The 20,879-nt window shown below is 35.4% G+C and overlaps 1 protein-coding gene across 4 annotated transcripts in view; it reads right to left on the bottom strand.

Moving 5' to 3' along the window:
- Rab3gap1 (RAB3 GTPase activating protein catalytic subunit 1) overlaps positions 1-20,879 on the bottom strand; it is a 90,616-nt gene that overhangs the window by 26,065 nt on the left and 43,672 nt on the right. For all 4 annotated transcript variants that reach the window (XM_003478725.5, XM_003478724.5, XM_063258988.1 and 1 more), the window contains 4 exons: positions 17,807-17,906; positions 15,167-15,248; positions 13,922-13,990; positions 4,888-4,961 (listed from right to left, as the gene is read on the bottom strand). In XM_003478725.5, the coding sequence (XP_003478773.2) occupies positions 4,888-4,961; positions 13,922-13,990; positions 15,167-15,248; positions 17,807-17,906 (325 nt within the window). The remainder of the gene's footprint in view (positions 1-4,887; positions 4,962-13,921; positions 13,991-15,166; positions 15,249-17,806; positions 17,907-20,879) is intronic.

Raw genomic sequence — 20,879 nt, 5'->3', positions numbered from 1 at the left:
GGATATTAAAAGTTTTACCTTAGAATTCCTTTTTGAATGAAAGGGGGGGAAATTATACTAATAATATAACCATTTTTAATATATTTGAATGAGATAAACATTATTAAAATTAAGCCCTGCAATTATTAAGTCATATAGGTATGTATGTAGCAGACTTATTACCCTACAATTCTGAATCCGTTAAAAATATAAATTAAAAAGAGACTCTAAAGATATGTTTCTAAAGGATTAAGATAAATAACATACGCTGAAGTATTTCAGCTTCTGCTACATATTGATATATTTCATGTCTTTAATATGAGGATATGGGTTTAATACTTCTAAGGAGTTGTGACAACATATGTTAGCATGAAATTAAAGCTTCACAAGACTAAATACAGCACTAAAATACAATGCAAGATGAATGGCTAAATCTTAGAATTTACCAGCTATGCTCAAACCATGTGGGACCCAGGATGAAGCCATACTGCTCTTCCTATGAGTTGGCAAAAGCCATGAGGGTCTGGGAGGAGTACAACAAGAAGCCAATTTGCCCTTCCTGTAAGCCACACAAACCATGAGGGGCCCAGGAAGAGAGAAGCCAGTTCATCCTTCCCATGAGCTGACTGGCATATGATCTGACAGTCAAGAAGCTGCCCCCTGGAGGTAGCCAGTTGGTTTGGAGGACAGGCTGAGTTGATAGCACCTGAGGTACACAAACAACTAAATGCTTGTACTGTTAGATTTTGTGGGCTTTAGGTTGGTAGTCTGAGCATCTATTAGAGGGTAACAGTGTGCAATATAGCAAATATGGTGGACTTCTTTCTATCTTGTTTTTGAAATCCAATGTTCTCACTGTTCAGTTTTGTTTTGTCTTATTTTATTTAATATTCTGTTTTAATTGGTTTTATTATTTTATTTGATTTTACTATGTCTGATGGTACAGACAACTATTGCACAGACAACAAGATATATTAATGTAGTCACTGTTGATTTCTTATTATCCTGTTTGAAGTTCTGTATCACATTCACTATTCTTTTTGGATTGGCTTTATTCTGTTGTATTTTGTTAGGTTTTATTCTCTTTAAAATAACAAGAATTTACTAACTAGTTCTATAATATGGATTTTTTTCAGGAAAGTAGGAAAAATTTTAATCTATTCATGAAAATTAGTAAAAGAGGTAGGTAAGGTTATGGAACAGTAAATTAAAATGAGAATACTTTCAATGGTAAAAGTGGTCTGCAATTTACCACACAAGTCAGTAGATGAGGAACAGGGTATCAGGAAACAATTTAGTAAGTAAAGTTCATAATGTAGTAATTCAATGATTTCACAACAGAAGCAATTTATTGTGCATTTACTATATGATAGACATTCTGTTAAATGTGATACATATATACACAACCATACAATTTCATTTGATTCCCCCAATAATTCTATGAAATACGATACCTTTTTTCCTGATGAGAATGCTAAGGCTTGACAGGGTTAAAAAACTTGCCCAAACTGGTGGTTTTAGGATATGAACCATGGTACCTTCAATTCTGAAACCATTTGCATTAACCTAGGGACTCCCTAAAGCCCCAAATTCATTGAAACAAATGTTCTTCACAACTAGCATAAAGGGCAACTGCTAACTGGCATCTGACTAATACACATGATTAATGATAGTCAGGTGTGGTGCTGCACACCTATAATCCCAATACTTGGGAAGCTGAGGCAGGAAGACTGCCTGCCTAAGGAGTTTGAGGCCAGCCTAAGCTACATGGCAAGACTCTCTCTTAAAAAACCCTCAATGAGTAAAAGCTTTAAAAAGAAAGAAAGAAAGAAAAAAAGAAAGAAAGAAAGAAAGAAACAAACAAACAAATGCTTTAGGGAAATATATGATCACTGTCATTAATATTTAGTAACTATCAGATGAATGGTTGAAATATATCAGACAATTAATTTTGAGTGTAAGTGGCATGAATGTAAGACATAAAGAAAAAGAAAATATTTTCATGTGTACTAAGTGTAATAGGGAAATATCCAAAGGTACACTCGGAAAGGTTGGAATATATCAGGCAATTAATTTTGAATGAAAGTGGCATGATGAACATAAGAAATGAAGAACATATTTTCACGTGTACTAAGTGTAATGGGGAAATATTCAAAGGGGAAAGGGTTGAGAAGACTTCACCATAAGAGATACACCCGTGAAAAAGGGAAGGGAGACAAATTACAGATATGGAATCTGAAAAGCAATTACTGTACTGTTTTTTAAATGTATGTTACACAATGTGTATTATTTCACTTAATCCTGAGGCAGGAGACTAGGGTGTGGCAAAACTCGGTGGAAAAGTACATAAGTATAACTTGTTATTACAAAATTCTAGAACAGTTCCCAAAGCCTTGCACTTACACTTCTCAAAAGAACTCAAGATTTTCTATAGGAGGCTTAAAACCTGATGCCAGCCTCAGAAGACAGAAATACAAAGGAACAGCCTACATTGAGATTTGTTTCCCACTGTATTCTTTCACGGTAGTCCACTCTCATTCTGAAGAGCATACTTTTTACTTGACCCAAACACTCCACATAGCCTGTTTCTTTTCCTAGCCATTAATATACATAAACCTTTACTACTGATGATGCTTATCTTGACCAGTTCTTTTTCTCCTCCAATCAGATTTTATTGGTACATTTTATATATACAATGATCACACTCAGAGAGAATCTGTACCTGTACATGACACAACTTGATTTTTCTCATTCCCCTCCCCTCTCTTCAACGCCTCCCCTCCTCATTTACAAAATCAATTTTCATTTCTTTGTCTTTTAAACTTTTTTTACTTTTCCTTTCTTTTTTTCCTAAGCTCTCCCTATTTGAACATTTTCTTCCTATTTCAGAATACCTAATATACATTTTAGTCTTTATTTATGCTTTTGGTTTCTCACACCAAAGAAATGATGCAGTATTTACATGCCTGTCCAATTTATTTCACTTAAGATTATAGTCTCATAGTGCATCCATTTCCCTAAGAATGTCTCAAGTTTATCCTTCTTTACATCAGAACAGTGTTCTATCATATTAAAAAAAAAAACGTATCTTCTTTATCCATTCACCAGTTGATAAGCATTTGAGCTGTTTCCAAGATTTGGCTATTACAAACTGTGCCACTATAAACATGGGTGTGCATACATCACTGTGGAATAACCCTTTTTAATTCTTTCAAGAAAATGCTTAGAAGGGATACAGCTGGGTCAAACTGGACCTTTAGTCTTAGTTTTTTGAGGAATCTCCACACTGATCTTCACAGTGGTTGTACTAGTCTATACTCCCACCAACAGTGGAAAAGGGTTCCTTTTTCCCTACAACCTGAACAGCATTTGTTGTTGCTTGATTTTTCTTTTTTCTTTTTTTTTTTTTTTTGTCTTTTAGAGACAGGGTCTCTTTATGCAGTTCAGGTTGGCCTTGAGCTCATTTTGTAGCCTAGGCTGGTCTCAAATTCGCAACCATCCCCCTGCCTCAGCCTCCCTAATGCTGGGATTACAGGCACGAGCCACCAGGCCTGGCCTTGTTTTTGGTTGATTTCTTGATGACAGCAATTCTTTCTGGAGGCAGATGGAATCTCAATGTTGTTTTAACCTGCATTTCTTCAATGACCAGTGACATTTACCATTTTTTCATGTATTTACTTGCTGTTCATACTTGTATATCTGAGAAGTGTGTGTATTCATCTCAGGTGCCCAGTTTTGGATTTGGTCTTTAAAATGGGGGGGGGGGTCCTGATTGATCCATTCTTTATGCAGCACAGAAAAAAACTAGAAGTGACCTCCAGAAGACTCCAAAACCCAAAAACCTAGGAATAATCCTTCAAATAACCTTATGAAATATATTATGTATATTTATACCTATTTTCCATGAAAGTAAATAGTTTGTAGGTATGAAAACTTCTACAGAAGAAGTCTAACAAAGACTGTCAAAATCAGTGCTTTTCCCATTATATACCACAGGTCAGAGGAACTACAAAAGGGAAAGCGAAACCCACTAACTAAAAAATGCAGACAATGCTAGGAGGAAAGGAAGGGACGAACACAAAAGCATAACAAACAAACAAACAAAAAAACAACAAAAAACTGAGATGAGAAAATAATGGCGAATTCTGAGATGAAGATTCATTAAAACTAAAAGATGAGAAAGAAATCCTGCTAGTGCTATTCAAAAGGTTCACTACTGTTAGCAAAAATTTCTTCTACCTTGTGCTAATTCAGAGGATCATAAATTTAAAACACTTTTTTTCCTAGGTAGGTGAAAAGAAGTGCAGTATATACAAACACCTACATTTATAGCAGCACGATTTGTAATAGCTAAATCTTGGAAACAGGCTAGATGCCCATCAAAGGATAGATAAAGAAAATGTGGTATAAAGGAATGCTACTCTGCCATAAAGAAGGGTAACTTGTGACATTTTTAGATAAATGGATTCACTTTGAGACCATACTTTTAAGTGAAATCAATTGGACAGACATGTTTAAATATTGCATTGTTTCTCTTGTTGAGAAACTCAACAAGGGTAAATAAGGACCACAATGGATGAGATACTAGGAAATGGGAAAATGTTCAAATGGGAAGGAGAACAATGAAGTGAGGAGGAGAAAAGGGAGGAAGAGAAAAAAATGGGGAAAAATGGAAGCTTTTGTGAATGGGGAGGTGGAAAAAGAAGTTAAAGGGGAGGGGAAACGGAAAAAAAGAATCTTGATGTATTACATAAAGGTATAAATTCTCTATGATGAATGTGATCATCATGTGTATTAAAAATGTACTGATAAAATTAACTTTTAGAAAAAGTACATTATAAATCAGGGTTCCTAATTTGGAAGACAAATGGACTAGTGACATTTTAGATAAGGAAGGTAATAACTTACCTAGCAAACACTGAGGATTATCTGCTTTCCTAACTCTAACAGACCAATGGGGAGCTTGAATAGGATCCAAATCACTAAAATGGAAAACAAAAAATGTAAGATCTCAATTATCACAACCCAAAAGATTCATGAACTTAACAAAACGCAATCTACTGAAAGATTTCTATAGAAAGCATAGCAATCCACTTTGATTCTCCTAAAACTTACTGCTACAGAGATAGCCATTTGGGCAAGTTTTTCCCCTGGTACTGAGGACTGAACTCAAGGTTTTCATATTGAGCTACATCCTAGCCATTTTAGCACTATAATCATTATCCTCAATGTCATGATTATGAAGCAGAGTCCTGCTAAAGTTGCCCAGACTGGGCTCAAATCCTCCTGCCTCAGACTCCCAGAAAGCTGGGAGTATAAGCATGTGCTACCATGCCGGACCTTGTTAAATTCTTAAAAAAGAAAATTTTGGTAAATCAAGTTCTTAGACAAATATAAATACCAAAATCAAAACACAAAAACCACTGGATGATGTGGCCGCATGCCTGAAAACCCAGCACTCAGAAGGCTGGGGCCGGAGAAATGCCATGAGTTCAAGGCCAGCCTGGACTACATGGTGAGACCTTGTCTCAAAAAAATGAAAATAAAATAAAATAAAATAAATACAGTAACCAAAAATTATATAAAAATTATTCTCAACAAGAAAAGTACCCCAATAATGAAATAATTTTAAAAGAAAATAAAAAAGAATGAGAAATAAGCAAGTATACACAAGCATTTCAAATAACCTGTTTTTTTAAACAGCACTATTATTAAAATGACTTTCAAAAACTTGCCCAAGATCAAAAGTACCCTCTTTTCTCAATTAAACAGATGACTGGATCTACTTAATGAGAAACTTTGGGACTATCTTTTGTGATTAGCACGAAAGATCTAAAATATATTAAAGAATAAAGCAAATTAATATAGGAATTTAAACTTTAAAAAGATACTGAGATGTTGGCTATTATTCTAAGTAATGGGATGTCAGGCAGTCTGCTTTTTTATGTGTAAATAATCTAAGACCATTCCAGTTACTTTTGCCATTAACAAACACAACAAATTTAATTATGAAAAGTGTTCTGTTTCACACTGTTTTGCATCCAAAATGGGAAAGTACTAAAATTGCCTTTCTTTTTTGCTACATTCTTCTCAGAGAATGGCTGGTGCAATTTTCAAGTTGTTTCCATTGCACATGGTGTATAGGCCATGGATGTTTTATTATTTACAACATTTAACAATTAAGCATTATTTTCACACATTCAGATGATCAACACCTCTTCAAAGTACTTCAGGAAATGTTTCTTTAAAACCTAAGACAAGTTCAAAAGAATTATGCACTGAATCTTAAGCTTAAAGACATCTTTGCTAAAACACAGTAAAATTCAAATTGTTTATTATATCCCCATACTAAAAATCACATCTCTCAAACCAGCAATCTAAAAGATATTTGTAATCCATACAGTATTAATAGATCTAAAGAGTGGAGACTTCCGGGAGAACATGGCGGATAGATAACAGCAGCTACAGTAGCTCTCTGAGATATCCAGATTAGATTCCAGGGATGGTGCAGTGTGGGAGATATACTCTGCCAACCCAGGAATAAACTAAGCTGAGAGAAACCAACTGGAAATGCAATCCCAGTGTTACAACTGGAACAGCTAAAGTATCAGTGGCGAAGCTGGAACCCGAGCCTCTGGAAACCGCGATTTGAATTTCCTGCCACCACTGCTACATCTGAATCGGCACAGTAGGGATAGACACACAAAAGCTCTGAGAGTGGGAATCAGTGAACCGAACTGAGAGCAGAGCTGCCAGGGAGCTCTGCATCGACCTGCGGTGAGCGAGAAGAACGGGACCCTTCCATAGACTAGGAGGCTCCAACAGAGGACATTCTGGGACCTGGCAGACTAGCTGGAACAGGACGCTGCAGTGACTTCAGTCACATATTCTCCTCTCAAGCGGGATTGATGGGGAGCGCTTGACCTGGGTGATGCGGTGGACTAAAAGACCCAGTAGGTTAGCCCAAACCAGGTCCCTGTGCCTGGCAGTGCACCCTAATGCAGTGAAGCCTTTAGCAGGTTGACTGATCTGGAAGGGCAGGCCCAGCAAAGGCTGCCCAGGTCTGTGTCTCCCTAGTACACTGCAGTGGGCGGGAACACCTAGTCGGCGCGATTCAAACAAACTGTAACACACAAAAAAAGAAACTGGGCCTCCTATATACACTTATATGGAAGAAACAGAAAGTATGGGAAGAGGGAGCAACAAGAAAGGGTCCTCAGTCCCCAATCCTGAGAACACTGATCCAGGAAAGGTAAATGCAAAGGAGAATGAAGACAGAAAACATGCAATATCAGGCATGGCACCAATAGACATAAAGTGATATCTCTGGGACCTCACAGACGAGTTCAAAAGTGAAGTATTCAATCAAGTAAAGCAAGATATAAGTAGAATAGTTAAGAAATACCAAGCACCTCCCAAGAAAAAACAGATGGTGGAATGGAAGAACAGAAAAAAAGGGGAGAATAGTATGATGGAGAAAATAGAGAAAACATAGAATACATGAAGCAGGTTCAAAGAGATTACCAGGAAACTAAAAATTATTGAAAGCTGGCATAACAGCTTGAAAGAAACTAAGGATAGATGATCTGAACTGGAGGACAGATTTGTTATGTGGGAGCATGAAAGAGTAGCTTCTTAAAAATAACAAGGAAACAAGTACTAACAATACAAAGGCTAGAAGATGTTAAGAGGATCTATAACTTAAGAATTAAGAATGTAAAGGAAGAAGCAGAGATGCAAACAAATGAACTACAAAGGCTACCCACAGAAATAATCAAGGAGAACTTCCCTAATATGGGAAAAGGCAAAGATACTCAGATCTATGAGGCATATACAGTCATCTACAACCCAAACAGAACTACACCAAAGCATATAATAATCAAAATTCCAGAAATCCAATATAAGAACAGAATATTAAAAGCTGTCAGAGACAAGAAACAGATCACTTACAAGGCAACACCCATCAGAATTACAGCAGACTTCTTGGCACAAACCATCAAATCACGAAGAGTGTGGGGCGAAATAATTCAAGCTTTGAAAGATAATAACCTCCAGCCAAGATTGATATATTCTGCACAACTGTCCCTAGAAATTAATGAAGAAACAAGGTGCTTCCAGGATAAAGAGGAACTAAGGGAATTTGCAACCATCAATTCAACTCTACAGAGAATACTGCAGGACATTCTAAAAGAGAAAAATACCAAGATTCCAGAAACAGTGGCAGAGAGGCCACAATGAATGGAGCAGAAAGCAAAATGAAGAAGACAAACTGACAACTGATGACAGAAAAAGAGCTCAACAGAAATGAGGCAGAGAAGGTTGGATGGTATGAACAGCTATTTTGGAGAAAACAAGACATAACAATAGCTAGCGCTGATTTAATATCATCTTGTTTTGAAGTCCCATCAAGCTTTTGTTCTTCTGTCCCCATTGGTCTTAACATGTTGTATCTTACTGGATTTTATTATATGTGACATATAAACAAAAATTTTTATAGACATTGTGCATTTTCTGTTAGTTGGTTCTAAATACCCTGTAATACTGTCATTCTCTTGAATGGTTTTACATTATCTTGGTATGTTTAATGCTACAGTATACAAAGTTAGACTCAAACATTTCAAGGAAAGAGACACTATGGTAACTACTTTTATGTTGGGATATCTTGTGGTGAAACACTTTTTGCTTAAAGGGTTATGTTCTGACCTGTGCTGTTTTGTTGTTATGTCCTCTTTTATCTCAGTCTCCTTGTTTATTATTTATATCTTTTTAATTAAGGGAAAAAATAAATAAAAAATAGCAGGATATATTATAGTAACCCACTTTGATTTCCTATTAACTTGATTTGAAATGCTGTATTGCTCTCACCATCTTGTTTTGACTGATTTTACTCTATTCTGTTCTGTTTGATAGTATCAATTTTGAAGGTATAGGCAACTATTTTGAAGGCACTAAGATTCACTATGATGCACATTCTGGTTTGACTATTATCTTCTTCTTTTTTTTTTATTTAAAGAGAAAGGAACAAAAAAAAATACATGGAGATAAAAAAGGGTAGAAATAATACAGAATTACAGAAAAATAAATGGTAAGAAATTGCCAGTTGATAAGTTACATATTGTCATCTTAGAAATAGCTGTTCAGGTTACAAAATTAAAATATATAAAATGACATTCAAATAGTGACACTGCCAACAGTTCTGCTCAATGACCCAAACTCAGTAATATGGTTATCAGTCCTACACACTTGTTTTTTTATCTTAAAGAGGGTAAGATTAAACATATCAAAACAGAACAAAACAGTTTAAAAAAAAAACAATTTCAAGAAATACAGATTTCAAAGCAAGTCCACTGGAGATCTTCAATGTCTATTTAATTGTCTAGTTTCTTCCAAATAGTTGTCCCCATCTTCACACACATTAAATACATACTGCATATTATAGAACTAATGAAATTATTACAGGATGATTGAAGGCTTTTTAGGTCTTCAAGATCTGACATTGGGGAAGACAATAATAACTACCATCACATTTCTCATTCTCTTCGTAGTAGTTATCCTTATCTTTACACATGCTGAAATTGAACTTAAGAGACTAGACTAATATCACTCTGATCAATGAATAACAGTATGGCTAGATTTTATATCACTGCTACAAAATTAGCATTGGGTTTCTTTTTTTTTTTTGTCTTTTTCGTTTTTATTGGTACCAGGGATCGAACTCATGACTGCCTGCTTGCAAGGCAGGCGCTTATGCCGCCGAGCTAAATTCCCAGCCCCTAGCATTCGGTTTCTTAGTGTCTCTTCTTCAGGGTATCTGTTCATTACATCTTGCATTATATAATCTGTTCCGGTAAAGTTTTTTTTTTTTTTCCCGTAAAAAGTTTTTTAAAACAAATCTTCTGCGTGAATTTCTACATGTATATCTATCCTCTCTGTATTATAGGGGAAAACAAATCATAACAAGACAGCAAAACAAATTCCTAGAAAAACATGCAGTGAAAAAGATACATAAGACCATAATATTAGGTGATCTACTGTAGTTACTATGCTTTCTTTTGTTATTTTCAATAGTCTTGTCCACATCATCGGGCTTAAAATAGTTGAACATAGTATTACCTAGCTATTTTTATAATAACACAACTTTGAAGACATTGTAGGACTTGAGAGCTATTAATAATTAATACTGGTATGGATATCTTTTACATCTTGTCATCTTCAGAGTAGCTACCTCTACTTTTAGGTTTGATACTATTAAGCATATCAAATTCAAATAAAATCAGCCAAGGCAAAACCACGGTCTTATGAATTGGATTCAAATAAGATCAGTCATAGTAAGACAATATAAGTATACAGGATTTCAGCTTAAGTTAATAGAAAATTAAGGATAGTTACCATGGTATAATCTGCTATTTTTGGGTCAGATGTCTGTGCCCCCAAATCCAGTATGAGTGGACAGACCAGAACAAATTAAATTCAAACTAAACAGGACGTTAAGACTGTAACTTTTAAATCCTGATACACTATTAACAATGACCTCTGCCTTTTTTTATAGTGTATCAAAGCTATGTATACTAAAGCCTATAGCTTACCGTCTCTGCCTCATGTCTGCTACTCCACTTTACTGCTATAATTTGTCCACCTTACTCCCTCTTTCCACTGTTTGCCCTGTTCATTGAGGCCTCTCTGCCACTGTTGTTGGAATGCTGGTATCCCTTCCTTTCTCTGGAATGTCCTTCAGCACTCTCTGTAGGGTTGGGTTGGTGGCTACGAACTCCCACAGTTCCTCCTTGTCTTGGAAGCATCTTATTTCTCCATTAATTTTGAGAGAGAGTTTTGACAGGTATATGAGTCTTGGTTGCATATTATTTTGTTTCAGGACTTGGAATATTTCTCCCCATTCCCTTTTTGACTTAAGAGTTTGTGTTGATAAGTCTGTTGTTATTTTGATAATTTTCCCATTGTAGGTAATCTGCTTTTTTTTCTCTGGCTGCTTCTAATATTCTGTTCTTTTGGTGGATTTCTAGAATCTTGATTATTACATGTCTGGGTGTAGATCTGTTTTGGTTGTAGGTAGCTGGTGTTCTGTATGCCTCTTTTATCTGGATATCATTTCTTTTTGCTATACATGGGAAATTTTGCTTTAATATACCTGTGAATATTCTTTGTATTTCATTTTTGGTTGCTCCTGCTTCCTCACTCACATTCTTTATTCTTAAATTATGTATCCTTTTGTCATCTTCTAGCCTTTGAATTATTTCTTTCTGGTTCCTTGTTATTTTTAAGAGGTCTTTTCTTTCATGATCATATATGATAAATCTCTCTTCAAGTTTCAAAAGGCTGACTTAAGTTTCTGTCAAGGCATTTTTCCAGTGTTCAATGGAGTTTTTAGTTTCCTGGTATTCTCTTCAGATCTGTTTCCTGTATTCTAAGTTATGTTTAAATTCTTCTTTAGAAGTTTCTCTTTCTTTTCTGATTTCCTCAGTCCTTCCATCTGTGTTCTCTTGGGTGAGGCTTGTCATTTCTTTAATTAATCTCTTTATATCTTGTCTCACTTGCATCAGGAGTACCGCTTTAAATTCATCTATGAGGTCATGGAGGTATTTTTTGATTTCAGCTGATGCCATGTCCAGTATTGGATGGTTACTGTGCTTCTTCTCTTCAGTGTTTACTTCTCCTGGGCTTATTTTCTCATGTTGGGCAGCTGGAGATTTTTTTTTTTATTTCTATCTCTTCTCATGTTTCTGGTTTCTTTCAGACTGGAGTGTTCTGGGGGTCTCTGGCCCTCTCTGTATTGCTTAGGGCCTTTCAGAAGTGTGTTGACTTGAGTTTTTGCTGTCCTCCCCAATTTGCTGTTACCTGGGGTAGGCAGGGATGCAGGGACACTGCAGGCTAGCCTCCAGCCTCTGTGCCAATCAATCTGCAAATGAGGCTGTACTATGTGGATGTCACAGAATCGTGACTATTTTGTATCTGCTTATTGAATCCCAACCAGAGGTTTGGTTCAGGCCCAGCAGATCCTGCCAGTTCTCTCTGTGCCAGAAGCAGCTGGCTAATAGTCACCATGGCACAGAGCTCTGCCCAAATCCCAGCTGTCCTCTTCCAGACCTCTCTGTGCCAGGAGCAACTATCTAATGTCACCGCAGCTGCGGGTCTGCCCAATTCCAAGATGTCCTCCACTAGTTCTATGTCGCTGATGCCGATACGGTACTGGGCTCTGCCCACTTTCAAGATGTCCTCCACCAGACCTCTCTATGCCAGGGGCAACTGTCTGATGTCACTGAGCCGCAGGCTCTGCCCAACTCCAAGATGTCTTCCATCAGACTCTCCATGTTATTGATGTTGCCGTGGTGGTGGGCTCTGCCCAACTCCCAAGATGTCTTCCAGCCAGCCACAGCAGTCGCAGGACCCAGTCCCCAGTACTCACCAGGACCCAGTGCAGGTCTTCCTCTTGAGTCTACAGCACACTACGCCACTTGCCTTCATCGCGTTCCCGACACAGCGTGGAACGGTCAGAAAACTGCAGTGCTGGCTTCGGAACTCCAGAGCTTCTCACAATCTCCTCCGGCACAGCCGGGCAGCCCTGGCTGCTTTGTGGGGTCCCAGGTCTCAATTTCCAGCAGTCACCAAAAGCCAATACAGCTTTTCTTCTTGGATCCGCTGGTCAGTGTGCCACATTAAAGATGTGGGATTTGCAGATTCCCGTTATCAGCCATCGCACTCTCAGCACAACCTTAAATCCTCCACCTGTGCTGTCTTGGTTAATAAGAATCATTATCCATTCATCTGGCCCTCTCCATGTTGTCCTATTCTAGCATCTAATATGATGTCTCCGGAGAGACTCTCTGCCCAATCCCCTAGCAAGCCGCCATTTTTGAAAAACACCTGTTCAGAAATTCTTTTGCATTGTTCTGTACAATGCACAAGAGTTTACCAGATGTTTGGGAAGCCTTCCTCCACTGAGAAACATCACTACACATCTCTGAATTCTTAGGACCTTTGCCACCACCTGATTGCACAGTTCATATAGTCTGCCTCTTCCTCACTGAGTGACTCCTGCTCTCCTGCCCTTCTTCTGAGTCAAGAATAAACAGGAAAAGGAACCCCACTCATTCTGTGGATAGAGGGGCTCCTAGGTTCTCTGCTAATCAGGTCACAGGACATCAAAACCACTAACTGAGATCTAGTTAGTATTCTGCTCCCAGTTTTTTGCTCAGAACCTGACTATTATCTTCTTTTGCAGACCTATAATGTCTCCAATGTTTTGGTTTTATTGGTTTTGTTCTTTACTGTTTTGTTCAATTTTATTATAACTGATGATATAGGCAATTCTTTTTAAGATAGCAAGAAGCATTATGGTAACCATTGTTGATCACCTTGAATTCTGTTTTTACATTGTACACTATGTCCATCCTTTTGATTTGACTGATTGTTTTGTTGTCACACTTCAAAACTGTTTTGTTCTCTTAAAAAAAAAAAGGAATAAGAACAGTAGAAGTAATAAAACCCAAAATGTATAATTGTCATTGTTAAAAAGAGAGGAAAAGAAAGTACTCTAAAGGATATAACTGCATGTATATTTAAGTGTATAAGACAGATAACCATATTACTGAGTTTTTGCTGGATCATTGAACAGAACTGTTTGCAGTCTGTTTGAATGTCCACTTTATACGCTTTAATTTTGTAACTTGAACAGCTATTTCTAAGATGATAATATGTAATCTATTAACTAGTGATTTTCTACTGGTTTTTTTGGAAATTCTGTATAACTTATACCCTTTTTCTGCTTTTTTTCTTTTTCCCTAAATAAAATTTAAAAGAAAATAGATCTGAAGAGTGACCTAAAAATAAATCAACCAACCTCATTAGAAACTGATGTAAACAAAAAAAGAAAATTATTAACTGCTGGTAGTTAATTTACTCTACTGAAGTTCTTTAACATACTTACGAATATACATCATTATCCACAATGATCCCTTCAGTCAGATGAGGCCAAGTAGTTGCTAAATGGAGTTCACTAAAATAAAACATAAAATATATCCAAAAGCTTTAATATTGTACACATGTCCTCTGATACAGCAAGTTTTCTAGAAATGTTATTTCTAGAAATAAATGTTATTTCCCTAAGGAAATAACCAAAGATGTATATACAATTTTTGTTAAAAGTGGCATTAAATATAAAATAATAAACTGAGAACAACTGGTTTAGCCAATAACAGCACATTTATATGAAGTTAATTTTCTGCAGATATTATAACTGCCATTAATAACCAAAGTGGTAAATAATTTAAATGTCTATCAACTTTTGAACAGATGAGTAAAATGTGGCATATTTATAGCTATTATTAAAGTACTGATTCATGCCAAAGTATGGCTAAATCTCAAAAACACAGTAAATAAAATAAGCCAGATACAAAAGGTTACATATTTGACTCCATCAAATGTTCAGAGCAGGCGAATCCATAGACAAGGAATAGATTAGTGTTTGCCTGGAATTGGAGGGTTTTAGATGAATTGCTAAAACTAATGGGCTAAGATTAAAAACCTTTCTTTTTGAGATAAATAAAATGTTTTATGATTACAGTAATGGTAACTGGACAACTCTATAAATATTAAAAAACCACTAAACTGTATACTTTAAAATGGTAAATTTTATGGAAGGTGAATTATATCTCACTTTTGAATAATATGTTACAGATCAAGAGCTGTCAAACTTTCTCTACAATGGGCCAGAGAGAGAACATTTTAGTTTTTGTGAACCAGGTATAGTATCTGTTGTATTCTTTTTTATTTTTTGGTACCAGGGATCAAACTCACGACCTCATGCTTGCCTCATGCATGCCAGGCAGGCACTTATACCACCGAGCCAAATCCCCAGCTCAGTATCTGCTGTATTCTTGTTTTGTTTTTCTTTTATATCCCTTAAGAATATGAAAACCATTCTGAGTTTATTAGCTTTACAAAACAAACTATCAGTCAGATTTGGGCCACATGTTTGTTTCTTCAAAACATTAAATTTCAGAAAGTTTACAAGTAGGATTATAAATTTAAGAAAGCAGATGTACTTCCTTATTTTTAGTACTATCTTCATTCCAACAGGCTACTGTATCATGAAGTATGGTAAAGTCAATGTCGATATAAGTTTAAAAAGGAAAACAATCCTATGATTCTAATGACAGGTTCAACGCCTTACCTAATAGGATCTTCACAGGCACCAAATGGTAACTTGCCAAACTCCAGCCCACCAACTTCTCCTCCTACCAGAGCATCTAAATCTAAACAAATGATGTATGTTTTTCCATTATTCAGCAAAAAAGAGGTATACAAAAATTTAATCTAGTTGGTTGTAATCTTTATAAGACTATAGCTTTAAAAGTGCCTATAACCAAGTACATATAATAAATTAGCAAGTTTAGAGCATGTTACAGTAAAGTGTTAAAAGATTTCTCCTAATGACAAGAATATAAGTAAAAATATAAACTTATTCTTAGTGTTTCATTTAAGCCATGTCTTTGAATTTAGCCTTCCAAGACAACTGTTATGTAGAGAATATTCCTGTAATTTTTCCAGTTTCTAAGGATTAATATAAGTATAAAAAAATTTAATTACCAGTCTATGTTCATTCGTTTTTGCTATCAATTTCTAAACAACAAATAAGCAGGATGGTTATTAATAAAAATGTATTTAAGTTGAAAGAATATGGAAATATTTCTAGTTCAAGGAAGAACCATACCTCTAATATATATGGTCTCTATAACTGACGGAGAACTTACAGGGTGAAACCACCCCCTTAGTACCCTCTGTCCTAAGAAACTAATAAACACTTCCTAAAAAGGCATTAAAAGGATTTAAAAATAACAGCAGTATTTAATTATTCACATTATACCAGAAATTCCTAAAACTGTATTGCTGAGTTATGAATATTCCTCATATTTGCTTAAATAACATTGACAATTGTGTATACCCTAAAATTAGCCATGAAATATGACCTTATTACTTGATATTAAATCTTCTCAATTCAATACATTCTACTTTTTCACCTAAAGACTGTTTATAATAATAAAACTCAATGATTACTTTTATTAGAAGATGTGAATTTTGATGAGCTTAAAATTTAAATAAGCATTTTCATAAATTGGGCAGTTAAAGATTAAACAGTTAAACAGTTGTGAACCAACAATGTAGAATGAAAACAACAAGGGAATAAGAGTTTGACCACTATGTGAATGTGAACATTACTGCTTAGTATTTGACATTAGGCTAGTTAACTAATATAATAAAACTCCTATCTTATAGTAAAATAAGAATAACAAAATACGGATATAAAATGACAAGTAGTTTCTAGCCTACCTTGCATGTCAGTCCTTCCCCTTTGTAACAGAAAATGTTATGAATTTACGTGGTCTTCAATCTACTGAAAGAGGTTTCTCTATTTTTAATTCTCATTTTTAAAAACTGGCAATAGGACACTAAGAAAAACCTTATTGGCAGTTAGAATTAAAATAAATAAAATTCTAGCTTTTGAGCTTCTTAGACAAACTACAACCACAATCACAACCCACAACCACCATGAGAAATCTTTTCTTTGTTTTTGGTGAGGGGTGCTAGGGGTTGAATCCATGGTCTTGCACTGAGATGACCCTAAAACTTCTTACCTTGGTATCATTTCCTTGGGAAATAAAATTATTGTCACAAACATGTGAGTGATCTTTTATTCCTTTGCTAGCTTAGATATAGTTCTTTTACTGTGTATTACAGTTTTCAAATTGTTCGGCAGTACATAAAATATACAACTGCCAAAGATTAAAGTACCTTACATTTATCTTAGTATCATCTCTAGTCTACAAATTATTACATTTAAACCTATAAATAACCACCTATTTGGATCAAAAATAAACAGTGAAGAATATTTCTTTAGGGGAAGAAGACAGAAAAATCTTTTCAAGGTAATAAAATCCTTATAATCATCTGTAAGTTTATATTAAATGTTTTTGAATACAATTATACTCACAGATAAAACATCTCAGAATTAAAACCTTAATTAGGATATATGTCTATTAGGCTGAGCCTTTTTAGAACCTTAGAAATGTCTTTCTTACATTTGTGTTGTTTGCATAGGCTGGCCTATTACATGCTAATAACTAATGACTACTAAATTAATTAGTTTATCAACAGCTAAGCAGACAAACTAATTTTTTTTTTTGGGGGGGGTCTTTTTGAGGCAGAGCTTCACTATGCAGTTCAGGCTGGGATTGAATTCACTTTGTAGCCCACACTGGCCTCAAACTTGCAGCAATCTTCCTGCTTCAGCCTCCCAGTGCTAGGATTACAGGCATGTACCACCACATCTGGTTTATGTTTTTATACAATGCAAGTTAAAGTAAAATATTTTGTAGTTTTTCCTGTGTGTATCTATACATAAGTAATTTTCTTCTCTGTTTTCTTTAATTCTCTCTAAACTTCACTCTCTAAGGTTTCCTACATGTTTATTCTTAGTTTATAAGGGTGGCTTCTTTTATTACACTGTTAAAAAAAAACAGACATTTTAATCATTCACTCCACAGTAATGTACAGCACATAATGTTCCACAGCAAGGGACACTTCATAAATAATAATTGGCTTTTAAAGACAGATTGTCAAATACAGAGTAATACTGTCTTCAGAAAACACATAAAGCTTTTAAGAGAAAATAGTTATAAGGCAAATATTATACTTAAAATGAATTACAAATATTTCTAATGTAAAACAACACTTTAAGTAATTTTAATTTCTGAATATATTTTCTTTTTCCATTTATATTTGATAAGTTAAATACAGTTCTAACCGATCTCACCTGGAGGTTGCTGAGGCCAAAAGTACTGCTGCCAATCCTGAAGCACATAGGTAAATCGAATAGCAATACTAACTGGAGGCAATGGAGTTAAAGGACATCCCTAGGAAATATATTCAAAGACAATATCATATAAATGCTGGGTCATTTTTTACACAAATTCAACATCCATACTTAAAACTTATGAAATGAGTAAAATATCCTTATGATAGATTTTCAGTTTACAATGTTAGATAGCAGTGTGCATAACCCAATCATTAATAAGGCAAAAAAAAAAATCATTGAAGTTATTAGGGTCAAATGGTGCAAAATTTAGGGAAATCAAGCAGGAAGACTCTGTAGTAAGAAACAGTATGATAATATGGGATCTAGTTTTTAAAAAATGGGTAAGTAAACTCGCCATAGACTATAATTTGTCCACATATTTGTGTACACGAGGGATTTTATAATTTTCATATAGTACTTCTATAGATGCTTTCTTTTGATGAAAGGTTTGTGTAGCTTTAAAAGAATGTTTTCAGCTAGGCACAGTGGTGTGCACCTATAGCTCAAGCTACTTAAGAGGCTGAAATAGAATAACTTGAGTTTAGGTGTTCAAGGTCAGCCTGGGCAACATACTAAGACCCTGCTACAAAAATAAAAAGCAAGCTAAGAATACTTTAAAAAACAATGCCATGGGACCAGGGATTTAGCTCAGTGGCACAAGCACCTGCCAGGCAGGCGCAAGGTTGCAAGTTGGATCCCCAGTCCCCAAAAAACAAAAAACAAACAAAAAAAACCAATGCCATGGAGTAAGTTAACACTGCTTAACTAAGGAACAGAAATATTAAATCCTATTAAGAAATTTGATCTTTCAAAATCTCTTTTATAATTTTATTATAAAATACAATTTTTACTGCTAATTTCTGAAACTGAATATGGAGGGGAAGTAATAAACTTTCTAAAAAGGTAAAACTAGGTTCAGGGAGATTGTATCTGTAAGTTAAATAAAAATAAACTAAAATTAAAGCCAATATTGGATCTTTCACTAGAGTAAGACAAGTGACCACTCACATAAAATGCATTATATTAATGATCAGTTAACAAAAGAATCTTAAATTAATCTTTAAATTTACCAAATGTCATGAAAATTAATACTACTATCTAATACCATCTTAGGGGCTACATTAAATGGGGCAGGACTTAAAACAGGTGTAGGAACTATGAAAGCAGCTTATATAAATACACACTCATGCCTCTTGTCCAGCTCAAATCAGTCTCCAGGCGTTGCTAATACTGCTGGTCTACAGACTACACTCTGAATAGCAAAGGATTAAACAAGTGATACTCAGCTGAGCAAAAGGATATACTGATGTCATTTGTAGGTTTAATATACAAACTCATGCTGAATTTGCAGTATCAGATGATTGATCCCTAAAAATTAACGTTAGGGTGCTGTGTACCAGACAAGCAAAGTAAGATTAGGATACATATAAGTTTTTAGGCAGGTTCAGATATCAAATGAGTGGGGCTGGGGGTTTAGCTCAGCGGAATAAGCACCTGCCTTGCAAGCAGGCGGTCGTGAGTTCGATATCCGGTACCGATAAAAATGAAAAAGATTAAAAAAAAAAAAACAAACAGATATCAAATGAGTGTTCAGCCATAGTAAGGTGCAAATGGTCTAGAAACCACAATAAGGTCATTTTGATAAATAACCTCTGTCCTAATTACAAAGCAATGCAGATATAGAGACAACCGAAAAGAAATAGCTAGGATCAAATATGACACATATATATTTATGTATCCTAGAAAAGCACAGAAAATCCAGGGAACAAGCAGAGCTCAAAGAACATGCCTACTGAGCTTTGGGTATGAAAGAAGGCAGTGATATCATAGGATTACAGACTATTATTAAGTGGGCACTGTATGTCTCTCTGCCTAAGACATTAGGACTTGTGACAAAGAAAACATGGGCTTGAGAGAAATAATTGTGTGACAGGGAAAGAAAATGGCACACATCATAAGTAGACAGCCCAAGGTTTTGATGCTAGATATGCAGTATTTCAATATCATCACAGAACAAGAGGTCCCAAATGCCATTTTAAGACCACGTTCTGAAATATGTTTTAAGTAGAACGCAACCACAGGATTCTAAAACCACTAGAAGTGGTGGTTTCTTTTTCTGAAGTATGCATACATTTTTTTGATGGACTCTATTTTTTTCCTGTCTTTTCTTTTTGGCAGTGCTGGGAGCAGTACTGAGGGACTTGGGCACACTAGGAAAGCACTTACCCACTGAACCCTATCCCAGCCCCATTACTTTGATGATTAAGCTCTAAATGTCTTTCTAACAAAGTCCATTTTAAAAATTTCAACATTTCTTTCCCATAAACTTTTTCTTTTAAGATTCTACTTGAGAGGTTGAAATACTCCTGCATAGGGTGCTTAACAAGAATTTATCTCAAAAACAAACAAAAAAACAGACCTGTGGACATAGCTCAGCACAAAGACCCTGCATTCAATACCTAATATTGTTCCACCAACCCCCCTTAAAACAAAAAACAAACCAACAGAAAACTAAAATCTCCAGAAAGGTAGGAAAACTAGTACAATGAACACTCACTATCAAACATTAACACTTTGCCTCAGATATACACATATAACAGTGCAATTTATTTTTGACTGAACTTCTGAAAAGCAGTAGGCATCATCATAGCTGACTTCTAAATACTTTAGCATGTAATGCCTAAGAACATGGGCATTCTCCTACATAATCATAACAGTTATCACACCAAAAAATTTGGCATGGATAGTATATCCTAATATACACTCCAGTCATGACTGCTGGGCATGGTGGCACATGCCTGTAATCCTAATACTTGGGAGGCTGAGGCAAAAAAAGGATCACCACTAATTCAAGGCCAGTCTGGATTACATTTTGAGACTCTGTCTCAAAACAAAACAAAACAAAACAATTAAAAAAAGCTGTCATGAGTATCTCCAATCAGATCTTTAATGGCTATTTGGTTTTAATCAAGTATTCAATCAAGAATCAAGTAATGTATTTACATGTCATATCTCACTGATCTCCTTCAAT

Source organism: Cavia porcellus, unplaced genomic scaffold, assembly GCF_034190915.1.
Source record: "Cavia porcellus strain 051 isolate PalLab524CR breed Dunkin Hartley unplaced genomic scaffold, mCavPor4.1 scaffold_12, whole genome shotgun sequence".
Lineage (NCBI taxonomy): Eukaryota > Metazoa > Chordata > Mammalia > Rodentia > Caviidae > Cavia > Cavia porcellus.
This window is presented reverse-complemented; position numbering and strand designations above follow the sequence as displayed.